Consider the following 15,884-nt stretch of genomic DNA (forward strand, 5'->3'; position numbering starts at 1 on the left):
TGTTAATTATCTTCATCATGCTGTATATTACATCCATAGTACTTAATTTATCTTATAACTGGAAGTTTGTACCTTTTGACTGCCTTCACCTAATTCCCCCCTCCCCACCTCTGGTGGTCACAAATCTGATTTCTTTTTCTAGGAGTTTGTTTCTTTGCTTGTTTTGGAAGTATAATTAACCTACAACACTATGTTAGTTTCTGGTACACAACATAGTGATTCAATATTTCTATACATTTCAAAATGTCACCGTAAGTCTAGTTGTCATCTGTTACCATACAAAGATATTACATAATTATTGAGTATATTCCCTACACTGTGACTCATTTACTTTGTAACTGAAAGTTTGTACCTCTTGATCTCCCTCACTTATTTCTCTCCTCCCCCAGTTTCCTCCAATCTGGCTACCACCTGTTTGTTCTCTGTATCTATGACTCTGTTTCTGTTTAATTATGCTTGTTAATTCATTTTGTTTTTTAGATTACACATATAAGTGAGATTATGTGGTATTTGTCTTTATCTGTCTGACTTATTTTGCTTAATATAATACACTCTAGGTCCATCCATGTTGTTGCAAATGGCAAGATTTCATGGCTGAGTAATGTTCCATTTTATATATATATATATATATATATATATATATATATATTCATCTATCAATGGGAACTTAGGTTTCTTCCATATCTTGGTATTATAAATAATGCTGCAATGCAATATCAGAAAAACAACCCAATCAGAAAATGGGTGGACTATCTAAGTAGACATTTCTCCAAAGAAGATATACAGATGGCTAAAAAGCACATGGAAAGATACTCAACATCACTAATTATTAGAGAAATGCAAATCAAAACTACAATGAGATATCACCTCACACCGGTCAGAATGGCCATCATCAAAAAAATCTACAAACAATAAATGCTGGAGAGGGTGTGGAGAAAAGGGAACCATCCTACACTGTTGGTGGGAATGTAAACTGGTACAGCCACTATGGAGAACAGTATGGAGGTTCCTTAAAAAATTAAAAATAGAGCTACCATAAAATCCAGCAATTCCACTCCTGGGCATATATCCGGAGAAAACCATAAATTGAAAAGATACATGCACCCCAGTGTTCATTACAGCACTGTTTACAATAGCCAGGACATGAAAGCAACCTAAATGTCCATCAACAGAGGAATGGATAAAGAAGGCATGGTACATATATACAATGGAATATTACTCAGCCATAAAAAAGAACAAAATAATGCCATTTGCAGCAACATGGATGGACCTAGGGATTGTCATACTGAGTGAAGTAAGTCAGACAGAGAAAGACAAATATCATATGATATCACTTATATGTGGAATCTAAAAAAAGGGTACAAATGAACTTATCTACAAAACAGAAATAGAGTTACAGATGTAGAAAACAAACTTATGATTACCAGGGGGTAAGGTGTGGGGGAGGGATAAATTGGAAGATTGGGATTGACATATACACACTACTATATATAAAATAGATAACTAATACGGACCTACTATATAGCACAGGGAACTCTACTCAATACTCTGTAATGGCCTATATGGAAAAAGAGTCTAAAAAGAGTGGATACCTAGAGGAGTGGGATAAGGAAGGTGGGAGGGAGATGCAAGAGGGAGGAGATATGGGGATATATGTATATGTATAGCTGATTCACTTTGTTATAAAGCAGAAGCTAACACACCATTGTAAAGCAATTATACTCCAGTAAAGATGTTAAAAAATTTTTAAAAAATAAAAAACTGGAAAAAATAAAAAAATAAAAAAGAGTGGATATATGTATATGTATAACTGATTCACTTTGCTGTACCCCTGAAACTAACACAACATTGTTAATCAACTGTACTCCAATAAAAATTAAAAAAAAAACTAGTGCTGTGATGAACATAGGGTTGTTTATGTATTTTCTAATTAATGTTTTCATTTTCTTCAGATAAGTACCCATAAGTGGAATTGCTGGATTTTATGGTAGTTCTGTTTTTAATTTTTTGAGGAATCTCCATACTGTTTTCCATAGTGGCTGCACCAATTTACATTCTCACCAACAGTGCACAAGGGTTCCCTTTTCTCCATATCCTTGCGAACACTTGTTACTGTCTTTTTGATAATAGCCATTCTGACAGGTGTGAGGTGATATCTCATTGTGGTTTTCATTTGCATTTCCTTGATGATTAGTGCTATTGAGCATCTTTTCATATTCTTGTTGGCCATCAGTATGTCTTCTTTGGAAAAAAGGCTATTCAGTTCCTCTGCCCATTTTTTAATTGGGTTGTTTGTTTTTTTGATGTTGAGTTTTATGAGTTCTTTGTATATGTTTGACATTAACCCCCTATAGGATATATCATTTGCAAATATTGTCTCCCATTCAGCAGGTGGCCTTTTCATTTTGTTGATAGTTTCCTTCACTGTGTAAAAGCTTTTTAGTCTGATGTAGTCCCATTTGTTGATTCTTGCTCTTGTTTCTTTTGCCTGAGGAGACATATCCAAAAAAATATTGCTAAGACTGATATCAAAGAGTGTACTGCCTATGTTTTCTTCTAGAAGTTTTATGGTTTCAGGTCTTACATTTAAGTCTTCAATCTATTTTGAGTTTATTTTTGTATATGGTGTGAGAAAGTAGTCCAGTTGGATTCTTTTGAATGTAGTTGTCCAGTTTTCCCAACACCATTTATTGAAGAGGCTGTGTTTTCCCCATTGTTTATTTTTGCCTCCTTTGTTGTAGATTAATTGCCCATATAAATGTGGGTTCATTTCTGGGCTGTCTATTGTATTCCATTGATCTGTGTCTGTTTTTGTGCCCGTACCATACTATTTTGATTACTGTAGCTTTGTAGTATAGTTTGAGATCAGGTAGCATGATACTTTATGTTTTGGTTTTCTTTCTCAAGATTATTTTAGCTAATTGGGATCTTTTGTATTGCCACACAAATTTTAGAATATTTGTTCTGTGAAAAATGCCATTGGTATTTTGATAGGGATTGCAGTGAATCTGTAGATTGCCTTGGGTAAGATGGTCATTTTAACAATATTAATTTTTCCAATCCATGAGTGCAGTATATCTTTCCATCTCTTTGTGTCATCTTCAGTTTCATCAGTGTCTTATAGTTTTCTGAGTACACGTCTTTTATCTCCTTAGGTAGACTTATTCCCAGGTATTTTATTCTTTTTGATGCAACTGTGAATGGGATTGTTTTCTTAATTTCTCTTTCTGAGAGTTTGTTGTTAGTGTTTCTGGTATAATTTCTATGTCAGAGTTCTTTAGTTGCAGGCAATAGAAATTGATTCTGAATAACTTAACTTGAGCAAAAATAGAGGTTTTTGGAAGGATACTGGAGTTACTTGAAACTACATGGAGTGCTCAAAAACAAGGTTTCAGGGAGGTCAGGAACTAAGGAAGCTTGGGGCATTTGGGTATCAGAACCTCAGTCTCTATAGTCCCCACTCAGGTTTTAAAATTCAGGCACAGAGAATCTGATTATTCCATTAAGAGATATGGGATATCTTATCAAAACCAAGATCAATGAAAGAATGCTGGACAAACCAAACAGTAGTTACCAACAGAGGTAAGAAAAAGAGAGGTGTCAGCATCTAAGTGGAGATGCTGAGTAAGACTTTAGATGAATAAATCTGGATCTGAGAGAAGAGGGCTAGACTTAGGTAAACAATTAGGAGTTGTAAGGAATGATTGAAATCATGGACATCGTAGAGATGGCCTAGGAAGAGAGTGAGTGGCCATGTACCCCTCCAGCTCCATTACCTGAGGGCAGGAGTGCTTACTGGAGTAATTTGTAACTAGAGAATTTTTTTCTACTTTTTAGAGGACACGCTGTTCCTAGTGACTGGGAAAAGAACCCAGGATGTGGGAATATAACACTGTGCTGGGAACACTCTGTCTCATAAGAAGTTGTTATGTGGAGATTTTAATAGAATGTAACTTCTTTCTGTCAGTTATAATAAATGCCAACTTATTTTTCTCTAACATTATTTATATTGCACTTGGTCCTCTGCTAAGAGTTTTATGTGTGTCATCTTATTTAATCCTCACAACAAAATAATGAAGTAGTTATTATTATCACCATATTTTACAGATGGGTTACTGTAGTCTCAGGAGTTTAAGTAACTTTACTCGAAGTCATCTTGCTAGAAAGCAGTGGAAATGGAATTTAAGTAAGGTCTATCTGAGTTCAGACATTTTTACTCTCTATCAAATGATACAGCAATGCCAACATTAGCTATGGTTTAGGATTATTGAGCCCTTACTGTGTACCATGTAGTGTACTGAATACTTCATATGCATACTTCATTTAATCCTCATAATAACCTTTTAAGAAAGGTTGTGATCAACTGTTGTTATCCCTATTTAATAGCTGAGGAATCTGAGGCTTAGAGATGTTAATTCCATGGTTGTCACATAGTAAGTGGTAGAGTCAGGGCCTGAACACATCTGTTTGATTCCAAAGCCTGTGTGTTTCACCAATACACTCTATCAAAAATAACTAATTCTTAGAACAGTGGCTCTTTTCCCTGGCTGTGTATTCGAATCACCTTGGGAACTTAAAAAAAAGTCAATGCCAAACCTCATCATCAAAGATTCTGATTTAATTGATCAGGAATGCAGACTAGGCACTGTATTATTTTTAAGATTTTATTCATTTATTCAATTTATTCAATGAACATTTAATGAATGTCTTCTCTGTGTCAAACACTTTCTAGGCATTTACTCTCTAGCAAGATGTATTAGTTAGCTATTGCCACAACAATACATAACAACAACCACAAAATCTCAGTGGCATGAAAAGTTAAGAATTTATTAAGCACTTATTCTCACCGATCTGGAGGCCAGCTGGGACTCAGCTGATTAGGCAGGGTTCTGTTGGGCAACTCTGATTCGGGCTGGGGTGAGTCTATTTTTTTTGCTGCAGGACTATGAGTAAACTGGGGTGGCTCTACTGCATGTATTTCTCATCCTTGGACGAGTGGACTACCTGGGGCTTGTTTCTCTCATGGCTCATCTCATGCCAGTGGCAGAATCACAAGAGGGAGCATGTACAACTGTGCAAGCACATATCAGGCCCCTACTTGAGTCACATCTGTGTACACTCCATTACCCAGAGCAAGTTTCAAAGTTGAGCTCGAAGATAAGAGGTGGGAAAATAAGTTCCACTTCTTTGGTGTGGACCTGCCAAGTTCATGGCAAGGGCTGAGAATTGGGGCCAATAATTCAATTTAAGGGGGAAATACTGAAAGTGAATAATAAACCTAACTCATAAGAAAATAATCAAGTGTGTTAGAAATTGATAAGTAATATTGCAACAAAGAAAACAAATTCTGGAAGGTGGTGTGAAGGTAATTCTAATGTGCAACTGGGACTTAGGACCACTGATCTTACAATGTTCAACCTGGAAAGAAACCTGGGCTAACATTCTCTCCACCATTTTGAAAATAATAAAACAGATTCAGAAAGTAGAAGAATCTTACTCAAGGTCCATAGGTAGGTAGTTATAGAAATGGAACTAGGGCTTGGATCTCCTGACTCTCTAGACTGTTTCTCTTATACCACAGTATTCTAATCTGTGGTCTTAGAATTCTCCCTTTACCAGTGGTACCAAATTGACTTGTGTTGTAGAAGGACACAGTCATTCTTTCTTATCTTGACCACAAACATTAGAGGTATACTGCCTAAATCCTATCCTTCCCTTAATAATGCATTTTAGAGCTCAATTTGACATTTCCCTTATTTGTACTCTTCAAAAGTCTGTGGACATTCTATCCTCTCTTTAGTTTTTTTGTTTTTTTTTTTTTCTCTTCAAGCTGAAGACTGTTGATTTTGGTCTATCTTCCTGTGATCTCCTAGTCCCAGCTAGCTCTCTACTTGGTTACTGGGCCTTCTCTCTTCCCCAGCTCTGTGATGCTTTGAGTAGTCTTTCTTGAGTTACTTTTTTACTCTGGGCTTCCACCAGGCCTTACAGTCATCATTTCTGTTTTGGGTTACAGTCTTCTTGATTTGCCAGGATGAACAGTCAAAAGAAACGAAAAGATATGGAACCTGCTTGCACCTGGAGCTTATTGTCTGAACAGAAAGGTGAGTAGCTGAATGAGGTAAAAGGGTATAATCTAGGTAGTCTTGTTCATTCTCTTTCCCCTACTTCTCCTCATGGACTGTGGGATTTTTCTGAATCTTTAAAATTGTGTTGTATGTGTATAGGTATATGTATATTAAGGTATTACATGGATACAGAATTTACCCATTAATAATCTCTCCACAATTTTTGTGAAGAGGCATCTGGTGTCTATAATGTTTTCCATAGTCCCCAAAGCATCTATAATCATAAAAGACTCTTAAGTCTCTTCCTTTACTGTAACCACAGATTTTCACAGGAGACAGCACAAAAGAGTAAAGAGTGAAGATTTCTGGAGTCCTTCCCCATGTGGCTGATTCCTGAACTCCAAGGAATGTTTAGTTATGGGGAATAGAAACTGGTTATCTTCAACAGACCACTCACTTGCTGCCCATTTCTGTGACATTCTAATATCTGCCTCTCCATACTCTGCTTCCTCCCATACACCTAGTCACAGCTCCCAACTATGTCTCACTCTTGCCTATAAAGGTGTGCAAGTACTAAAAACCTATAGGAACGTGAAGGGATGTGTGTGTGTGTGTGTGTGCATTTGAATGTAGGTCATTGTATATTTCTGTCGAATTAACATCAACAATGTCTTATTCTTTCTCATTAACAAGTTAGGCTCAACAGAAGCTCCAACAGAAGCAATAAGCTAACGTTCAAAGGAAAACAAAATACCAGAAACAGTCACTTCAAATAATGAATGCCCCTTTAAGTTCATGCCTAAAATTTTCCTTATTTATCATATAAATATAAATGTTTACACCCTAAATATATTTGTGTGGGAATTTCTTAGGTTTACTTCATGTTGGACATTAGCTATGAAATACCTTTTTGGTAAGTTAGAATAGATGTGAGGTGGCTTTCTTTCTTTGTTTTATTTCTGTTTGGGGAACAGCATGAACGGCTGTAACAGTGTGACTAAATTTCTGTGTATTTCATGTTTTGGTACAAAGGTGTATTTGCGATACTCTTAACCCCAGCTCTTCCTCCCACAGCTGCTTCAAGTTCTCTGGCTTCATTTTCATGGAAGGAGCTTACAGGTAGATGTCTTTTCTGATTTACTCTTTTTCTGTTTTGGGAATAGTGTCTCCCATGAACCCCACTCATCCCCACTCCTCTCCCATTTCTTCCCCCATATTCACTGAGCAACAATCAATGGTTTTTTGGGTAATATTCATGAAGTCCCAAACTGTCATAACAAATAGGACTTTTATATCATTTAGGATAGATATTCAAATACTAGGAGGACCTCTGATGATGGTAGTCAAGCACCAGATGTACAGGACTTTATGGATAGAATAGATCAGTCTGCTTCTGGAATGATCTAGATTGAGGTCAACAAATTACAGCTAGTGGGCCAAATCCAGCCAGCTGCCTGTTTTTGTAAATAAACTTTTACTGGAACCATCCATGCCCATTCATTTACATATTGTCTAGGGCTGCTTTCACGCTAATATGGCAGAGTTGAGTAAAGGTATACCTTGTTTTATTGCGCTTCATTTTATTGTACTTCACAGATATTGTGATTCTTTACAAATTGAAGATTTGTGGCAACCCTGTGTTGCCAGATGATGATTAGCATTTTTTTTGCAATAAAGTACTTTTTAATTAAGGTATGTACATTGTTTTTTAGATATAATGCTCTTGCACACCTAATAGACTACAGTACAGTTAGTGTAAGTGTAACTTTTATATGCACTAGGAAACCAAAAAGTTTGTGTGACTTGCTTTATTGCAATATTCGCTTTATTGCAGTGGTCTGGAACTAAACCCGCAATATCTCCAAGGTATGCCTGTAATTGCAGCAGAGACCTAAAAGCCTAATCTGTTTATGGAACTTTACAGAAAAAGTTTGCAAACACTTATCTAGATCAGCATTCCCCAACCTGCATTCTACAGAATACTGTTCTCCAGGAGTTAATAATTTTGCTTTTAAAAAAGGGTTCGGTAGTCATTTAAGTCCAGAAAATACTGGATTAAACAAAGTTAAGCAGTCCGTTTTTTTTTTTAACTGTTGATTCGCTCAGAGCCTTTCATATGCTAATATGTATTGAGAAACTCTAAAATGGGATAGAAGGTGCATTCCCCTTACCTTATTTGACCACTGGACACCTTTTTCACAGCTCTCCTATTAATATCTTGCAAAAATGTTACACGAGAAACTTATTTGGAAAATACTAGCTTAGATATTCACTTAACAGAAGTTTGAACTTGATAACTGACTCCTTGGATTATTTTTTCTAGTTGCAGAAAGTGAAAAACTACATAGTATAGTATTTAAGCATATAGGCCATGGCTTCAGACAAACCTGAGTTTTAATTGAAGTCTCTGCCATTTACTAGCTGTCGAACCTTGGACAAGTTACCCAATGCTATAAGCAGGACTGACTACATATTTATGGGGTATGGTGCAAAATGAAAAGACAGGATTCCTTGTTCAAAAATTATTAAGAATTTCAAGATAGGAACAGCAGAGCATTACACCAAGTATAGATCCTCTGAGCACGAGGCCTAAGCACAGATTGCACACCCATGAATGTATAACCCTGGTTATAAGTTTTCAGTTTCCTCAACTATAAAATCTGGATAATACCTACTTCATGGGATTATTATGATGATTAAATTTAAAAAAAATGTATGTAAAGGGCCTAGTACAGTATCTGACACAGAATAGGCATAATAAATGGCTTGTTTTTAATTCAAAAGCAAGCATTTGTAGCCATTTTCAATAAATATTGAGTGTCTACCATGTTCCAGGCACCAGCTAGGTACTTAGGGTACTATGATGAAAAAGACAGACAAGGTCCCTGTTTTCATGTAGGTTAGTGGGAAAGACAGATAATGAAAAAAATAAACAAGACAATTGTAAATTGTGCTAAGTGCTATAAAGGGAAAACAGGGTCCTGGGAGAGGGTATAGTAGAGAGGATCTGCTTTAAACTGGGTGGTCAGGGAAGTCTTCTTCTAGGAAGTAATGTTTAAGGTCTGAAGGATGAGAAGGGGATCTCCATGGGAAGAGCAGGAAGAAGTGTGTTCCAGGCAGAGAGAATAGCTGGTGGAAAGGCCTGGAAGTGGGAAAGAACATGGCATTTGTGAGGAACTAAAAGTAAGCCGGTGTGGCTTTAGTATAGGGACTGAGAAGGAGAGTGATATAAAAGGCTGGGGAGTGAAGGTAGATAGGGCCCAGATCGTAGCAGACCTTGTAGGATGAGGTAAGGATTTTGGATTTTATATCAAGTGCAATGAAAAGCTCTTGAAAAGTTTTGGGCCATGGCAGTGACGTGATGTAATTGATAGTTTTAGAAGATCACGTTGGCTGCTTGTGTGGAGAGGAGCCACAGAGGCTGTTTCAGCAGTCCAGGAAAGAGTTGATTGATAGTGCCTTGTACTTGGGTGGTATTTGAGGTTGTAGTGGCAAATAAATGGATTGGAGGCTTATTTTGGAGATATAAATGATAGGCCTTGCTAAATGGATGTGGAGGATTCAAGGGAAAAAAAAGAAGTAATGAATCCTAACATTTTTCTGAGCCCTGAGGAGGGTTTTTTTGGGGGGGCGGGCAGTGGAATAGAAATCAAGAGCTCAGATGCGTGAAGTTTGAGGAGCCTTTGAAACATCTGAGTAGAGATGGTGGTGATGGTAGTATTAGTTATAGTTGTTGTTTGTATTGTTGTCTAGGATTCTGTGATTACTGACTCTTGGTGTCACCCCATTAGATTACAGGAAAGTATTTAGAAAACATCTAAAAGAAAAATACCTAAAAAAAGGAATTGACAAATGTTATCACCATGGCAAGCATATAGAGTCACGACTGCTTGTTGTAAAAGAACACTGTATATCAGAAAAGCCACCATGCGGAATTCCTCAACAAAATAATTTTATTGAGATGGAACATATATTTGATCCTGATGAAGAGGGCTCCAGCTTATCCCAAACTGTGGTGCTTCAGGGATGTGCTGGGATTGGGAAAACAGCTGTGGTGCATAAGTTCATGTTTGACTGGGCAGCAGGAATGGTTACTCCAGGCAGATTTGACTATCTCATCTATGTAAACTGCAGAGAAATAAGCCGTTTTGCTAACCTTAGTGCTGCTGACCTGATCACTAACACTTTTCAAGATATAGACGGACCAATCCTGGACGTTATTCTTGTATATCCAGAGAAGCTTCTGTTCATTCTTGATGGATTTCCTGAGCTTCAGTACCCTGTAGGTGACCAGGAAGAGGATCTTAGTGCCAATCCCCTGGAGAGGAAGCCAGTAGAGACCCTCTTATGTAGTTTCGTGAGGAAAAAACTGTTTCCTGAATCCTCCCTCCTGATAACTGCCCGGCCTACAGCCATGAAGAAGCTTCACTCTCTGTTAAAACAAGCTACCCAGGCAGAGATCCTGTGGTTTACAGATGCTGAAAAGAGAGCATATTTCTTGAGTCAGTTTTCAGGTGCTAATGCTGCAATGAGAGTTTTTTATGGTCTGCGAGAAAATGAAGGCCTTGACATTATGTCTTCTCTTCCCATCATCTCCTGGATGATCTGCAGTGTCCTGCAGTCACAGGGAGATGGTGACAGGACTCTTATGAGATCACTTCAAACCATGACTGATGTGTATCTGTTCTACTTTTCCAAGTGCCTCAAAACCCTTACAGGCATCTCGGTGTGGAAGGGACAGAGTTGCCTGTGGGGCCTTTGCTCTTTGGCTGCAGAGGGACTGCAGAACCAGCAGGTCCTGTTTGAAATCAGTGACCTCAGAAGACATGGGATAGGAGTGTATGATACCAACTGCACTTTTCTCAATCACTTTTTGAAAAAAGTTGAAGGAGGTGTCAGTGTCTATACTTTCCTTCACTTCAGTTTCCAAGAGTTCCTGACTGCTGTGTTCTATGCCCTGAAGAATGACAGCAGCTGGATGTTTTTTGATCAAGTGGGGAAAACGTGGCAAGAAATATTCCAACAATATGGAAAAGGGTTTTCATCATTAACAATACAGTTCTTATTTGGCCTCTTACATAAAGGAAAGGGAAAGTCTGTGGAAACTACCTTTGGGAGAAAAGTCTCTCCAGGACTTCGAGAGGAGTTATTGAAGTGGACTGAGAAAGAAATAAAGGATAAATCTTCTAGGTTACAGATTGAGCCAATGGACTTGTTTCACTGTTTGTATGAGATTCAGGAAGAAGAATATGCAAAAAGGATAATTGATGATTTAGGGTCAATTATACTGCTTCAACCTACCTATACAAAAATGGACATTCTGGCTATGTCATTCTGTGTAAAAAGCAGTCATAGTCACCTGTCAGTGTCTCTGAAGTGTCAGCACCTACTTGGATTTGAGGAGGAAGATCGAGCTTCAGCATTCATGCCACCAACCTTGACGCTTAATCAGTGAGTATACTAATGTCTTTTCACCAGTGTTTTGGCCTACAGAAATGATGGGCCTTCTTGTTTATTTCAAGTATTCAGGCACATAATCATTTCTAGCATTGTCAATAAATAAATTGAATTATCTCTGCTTTCCATATTGTATGTCAATCAACACAATAAGGATTTATTGAGTATCTATCACATATTGAACACTGGCCAAGGTAGACACTGAGGGAAAGCTGACATTTGTGAGAACTTAACTATGTGCCAGGCACTGTGCTAGCCACTGTAAGTGTGTGTATGTGAGTGTGTGTGTCTATTAGTCTTCACTGTCTCTCTGTGAAGGTGCTTGATAATTATAAAAAGTTATGAGCGTATAAATCATTAAGATTATCATTGAAGACTCTGCTATTTTGGTGTTGATGACTATTCTGGAAAAGGTTGTAAACTTAATGTTCAATTGGTCCTCACTCTTCTCTACATATACTTCATCAGTGAGGCCTCAAAGAGCTCCAGGTTGGTAAGGGACAGAGCTGCACTCCTGTGTATATTGCTATAAAGCCTGGGTTCTTTCTGCTAGACTCACACCTACATGGAGAGTTGAGAGCTGGAGTTCAAAGAGGCTTAGGTAAACCACTTACACAGTATGTACTCTGTATACTACAAAATACAGCTCTACTGACTTACTAAAGCAGCCAAGAAGACTTATACCTGCATTGTCTGGAAAATGCCACTGGTCATAAGTCTGTTCTCAGTACTCAGGTTAATATGGACAGTGCCTCTCATTTAGTTGTGGGGCCAGGGGAGGGGTAGGGGACCTTGAGAAGGAGACAGGAGTGGGCAGAATGCTCAACTTGGGAAGTGAGTTAACCCGAGTCTTTTCTCTGGTAATTGTTAGTTCCTCAGTGGGCAGTAGCATAGAGGTGGAATTGAGCATGGCATAGGTGTGTTTGTGGAAAGTGAGGAGGGGAAGTGAGGTGCAGCAAGACTTTGGGACCAGAGGGGAAGGGGTATGAGAAGTTACGTGGACTTGGAATTACGAAGCACTTTGGCTACAGTGTCTTCATGAATTCATGACAGCTTCAATCCAACTGTATATTATAAAGTAAAATAATGGACAATATACATTGAGAGATTTTAAGCACTGGTGGAAACACAAAGGGGCTTCTAGTTCATTTTGGGTTTCCAGAAAATCAGCCTTAGATGGAGTCCCCATCCTTCAACCCCATTGCTTTCATCAGAAGGCTTAAATTCTTTTCAAAGTTTAACCCCCCCCCCAAAAAAAACCCACAAAAACACCCACTTTTCCCAAGCGTGTTGACTAAGTGAGAGTTTACTGCAGTTGATCCTTGAACAACAAAGATTTGAACCGCACAGGTCCACTTACATGGGGATTTTTTTCAATAAATGTGTACTACAGTACTATAGGATTGAGGTTGGTTGAATCCTCGGATGCAGAACCTCCGATATGGAGGGATAGAGAGGGCTCACTGTGAAGTTTTACGTGGATTTTCAACTGTGGGGGTGTTGGTACCCCTAACCCCCATATTGTTCAAAGGTCAACTGTATTGAACTTTCCTAGTTCTCAATTATTGTCGTTAATTCTTCTATTAGTACTGACAACCAAGAATCAGTTACAGTGTACAGATAGCTTGGGCAAGTCACTTGACCTCTCTGAGCATCTGCAAAATGGTGATTACAATACCTGTCATTGGATTAAGGACCAGATAAGATAAATTCTGTGTGTAAAGTGTTTACCTCGGTGCCTGGCATACAATACCATGGCTTTGGCTTTGGAGTCAGACAGACCTGAGTACTGACCTTCATTCTGTTCCTATGTGACCTTGGGCAAATTACCTTTTTGTGCCTTAATTTCCGTATCTGCAAAATGGGGTAATACCTCCTAAGGTTTTTGTAAATTAGTACTAAGATGGCAACAGAAGCCAAAATAAGCCTTTTACTTAAAATTTTGTTTTTAATCATTTTATTTTTGCTTTCTCATCTCTTTTAGGCCCTTCCAGCTGCATAATTTGCCCGTCTCTCCACTACACTTGCTCTGCCAAGCACTGCGTAACCCATACTGTAAAGTCAAAGACCTGAAGTAAGTTGAACTTTGCTTTAAACTCTTAGGTATTTGCAGGTAAAGACTGGGTTGCTAGAAATTACACTCCCAGCTGATGAAAAGATAACGCTACAAGCCTAGAAGGGGTAAGGGAGTCAGGCAGCGATCCCTGCCAACCCCTCCTGCCTCTTCTCCTTTTGTATGTGCTGTTTTTGCTGTAGCAAGTGGGTGTCAGGCTGTAAAACCCAAGAGTTTGTGTCTGATGCCCGTCCTGGCCCTACCCCACTCCCCTGCCTTTTCCTTCCAGACTCCCATTGTCTTTCCCCTTGGTTTCCTTTTCTCTCCCTCCGTTCCCCACCCCCATCCTCCTCCGCAATTATTCCCCCAAGTGCCACTGCTCTGAAGCGCCCACCCCCCACCTGGACCTTACATCCTCGCTCACTCTCAGGTGTCTTGTCTGCTTGTCTGTCCACATCGTACACACACAGACAGGAGCCTGCTTGGTTTCCCACCTCCTCGCCACACAGATCGGTGTCTGCTTTCCTTCCCTTCTGCCCCAGAGGAAGAGGTAGCCTTTCCAAACTCACCCGAGCCAGTAAATTCACTTCCTTTTATTTTTTGTATTTTTGTGAGCATTTATTTTACTTTACACAACACCAAAGTATATAAAGACATAAAAGCCCTCCATCCCACTGCCCCGTACCCCTCCCCACCCCATACCCCGACTCCTGCTTCCCCACTGGGGGCTGGGGAGGCTTCTCCTGTCATGGGGCTGAACGACCATAGCAGTCCTCGTCTGCAGCTCGTGCTGGCGTCCTCTGTATGCAGCCCTGAAGGATTCCTCTAGGGGTGGCCCTGTTGTAAGCCCGGGGTTAACCCCAGGCCTGTTTTGTTTCTCATGATATAACTCGCTCAGAACATGAATGAGCTTCCTGACCAGTTCATTGCTGGAGACTTGGGATGCAGGAATCCCCACTCACTACCCATCACTCCCTGATGCACCGCCCCTGCCAGTTCCGACATTTTCTTTGATGGTTTGTGGTTTGCAACTGCTCTTCTGGTGTAAATTTCTGGCTTGGCAATAATCTGGTTGCCCAGACCAAGGACCCTCTCAAGTTAGCTTAAAGAAAAAAGGATCTGTGTAAAGTGGATTTTCACTGAGCACAACTGCAGGAAGTGAAAAGTGGTCGGGCTGCCACTCTGCACGTCTGGGGTCACGGGATCAACTCCTCTCTGCTTCTCTGTCTCTCTGCTCCCTGGGGCCTCAGACTGTGATTCTCTAAAGGGCACTGGGCCTTTGTAAAGCACGCGGTTCTGTTCCCCCACATCCAAGGCCAGGCCTCAGCTGTGGCCTCGGTGTCCATGACTCCGACCTTGCCCCCGACTCCCAATGACCCACTGCTTCATTGCCCGACACCATCCTGGCTATGAAATCTGCCTCTCTGTTCAGATTCTCTAGTGTGAGGATCTGTTTGGCTCAGGATGGGTCAAATGTCCACTCCTGATCCAGTCATCTACAGTCTAGTTTCAGGGGTGGGGGGGAAGCAGAGACGGGGGTGTTATATACTGTCTGCCCAGGTCCACCAGATGCTAGAGTTGGGGGGAGACACACACAGAAGCGGCAGTAGTTCTGGGGTGTCGAGTACTAGTGCTCTGGAACACAAAGAGGGTCATTAAAACACGTCTGTCTCTCTAGGTCTCTCTCCCCCTAAGCCCCCAATCTACAACTTCCCCAGCCACCACCCCATACCCTACCTTCCACCCCATTTCCCCTCCTCTCTCACAGTTCCCTTGCCCCATTCACCCACCCACCCACCCTTTCATTCCCCCCTCCCAAGCCCTCCCCCGCCCCTCCCCCTCCCACTGAAAACGGATTTCCCATCAGGGTACATTTCTATTCTGTTTCACATTTCTGAATTCAAAGGTTTTATAGCCAGATTCCCCTCCCACAGTGGAAGCAAGTTTTCTGCCTTGAAAAATTCACTTTACACCAAGGGCAGCCCGTTGGCCTTCGAAGTACTGGAGGTGTCCCCTGCTGGTGGGAATCAGAGTCCCTCCCGTCTCTTTGTGGTTCTTGAGGGCCCATTCCCTGGCCCCCCACATCAGACCGCAGGCTAGAATCAGAGGGCCCCCAGCGGGGAGACCTCTGAGATGGAGCTCCTGCTGTGAACGGCGCTGCTGGTGGGGATGGTGTGGGTGCGTCTGGGAAGGGGAATAAGGGGCGTGAGTGTGAGGATGGGAATGAGGCAGGGAGCTGGACAGGAGGGGGTTCCTGTGAGGCTGTGGACCCGGACTTTGCTATCCCATATAAATAAAGCATGGGTGGG

At 40.4% G+C, this 15,884-nt stretch overlaps 1 protein-coding gene across 1 annotated transcript in view; it reads left to right on the forward strand.

The window, feature by feature from the left end:
* LOC132357164 (NACHT, LRR and PYD domains-containing protein 12-like) overlaps positions 1-15,884 on the forward strand; it is a 47,789-nt gene that overhangs the window by 18,133 nt on the left and 13,772 nt on the right. Inside the window, exons 4-7 of the mRNA XM_059910454.1 lie at positions 6,031-6,101; positions 7,140-7,184; positions 9,857-11,516; positions 13,507-13,596. Of these exons, the coding sequence (XP_059766437.1) occupies positions 6,031-6,101; positions 7,140-7,184; positions 9,857-11,516; positions 13,507-13,596 (1,866 nt within the window). The remainder of the gene's footprint in view (positions 1-6,030; positions 6,102-7,139; positions 7,185-9,856; positions 11,517-13,506; positions 13,597-15,884) is intronic.

The sequence above is a fragment of the Balaenoptera ricei genome, chromosome X (genome assembly GCF_028023285.1).
Source record: "Balaenoptera ricei isolate mBalRic1 chromosome X, mBalRic1.hap2, whole genome shotgun sequence".
Classification (NCBI taxonomy): Eukaryota; Metazoa; Chordata; class Mammalia; order Artiodactyla; family Balaenopteridae; genus Balaenoptera; species Balaenoptera ricei.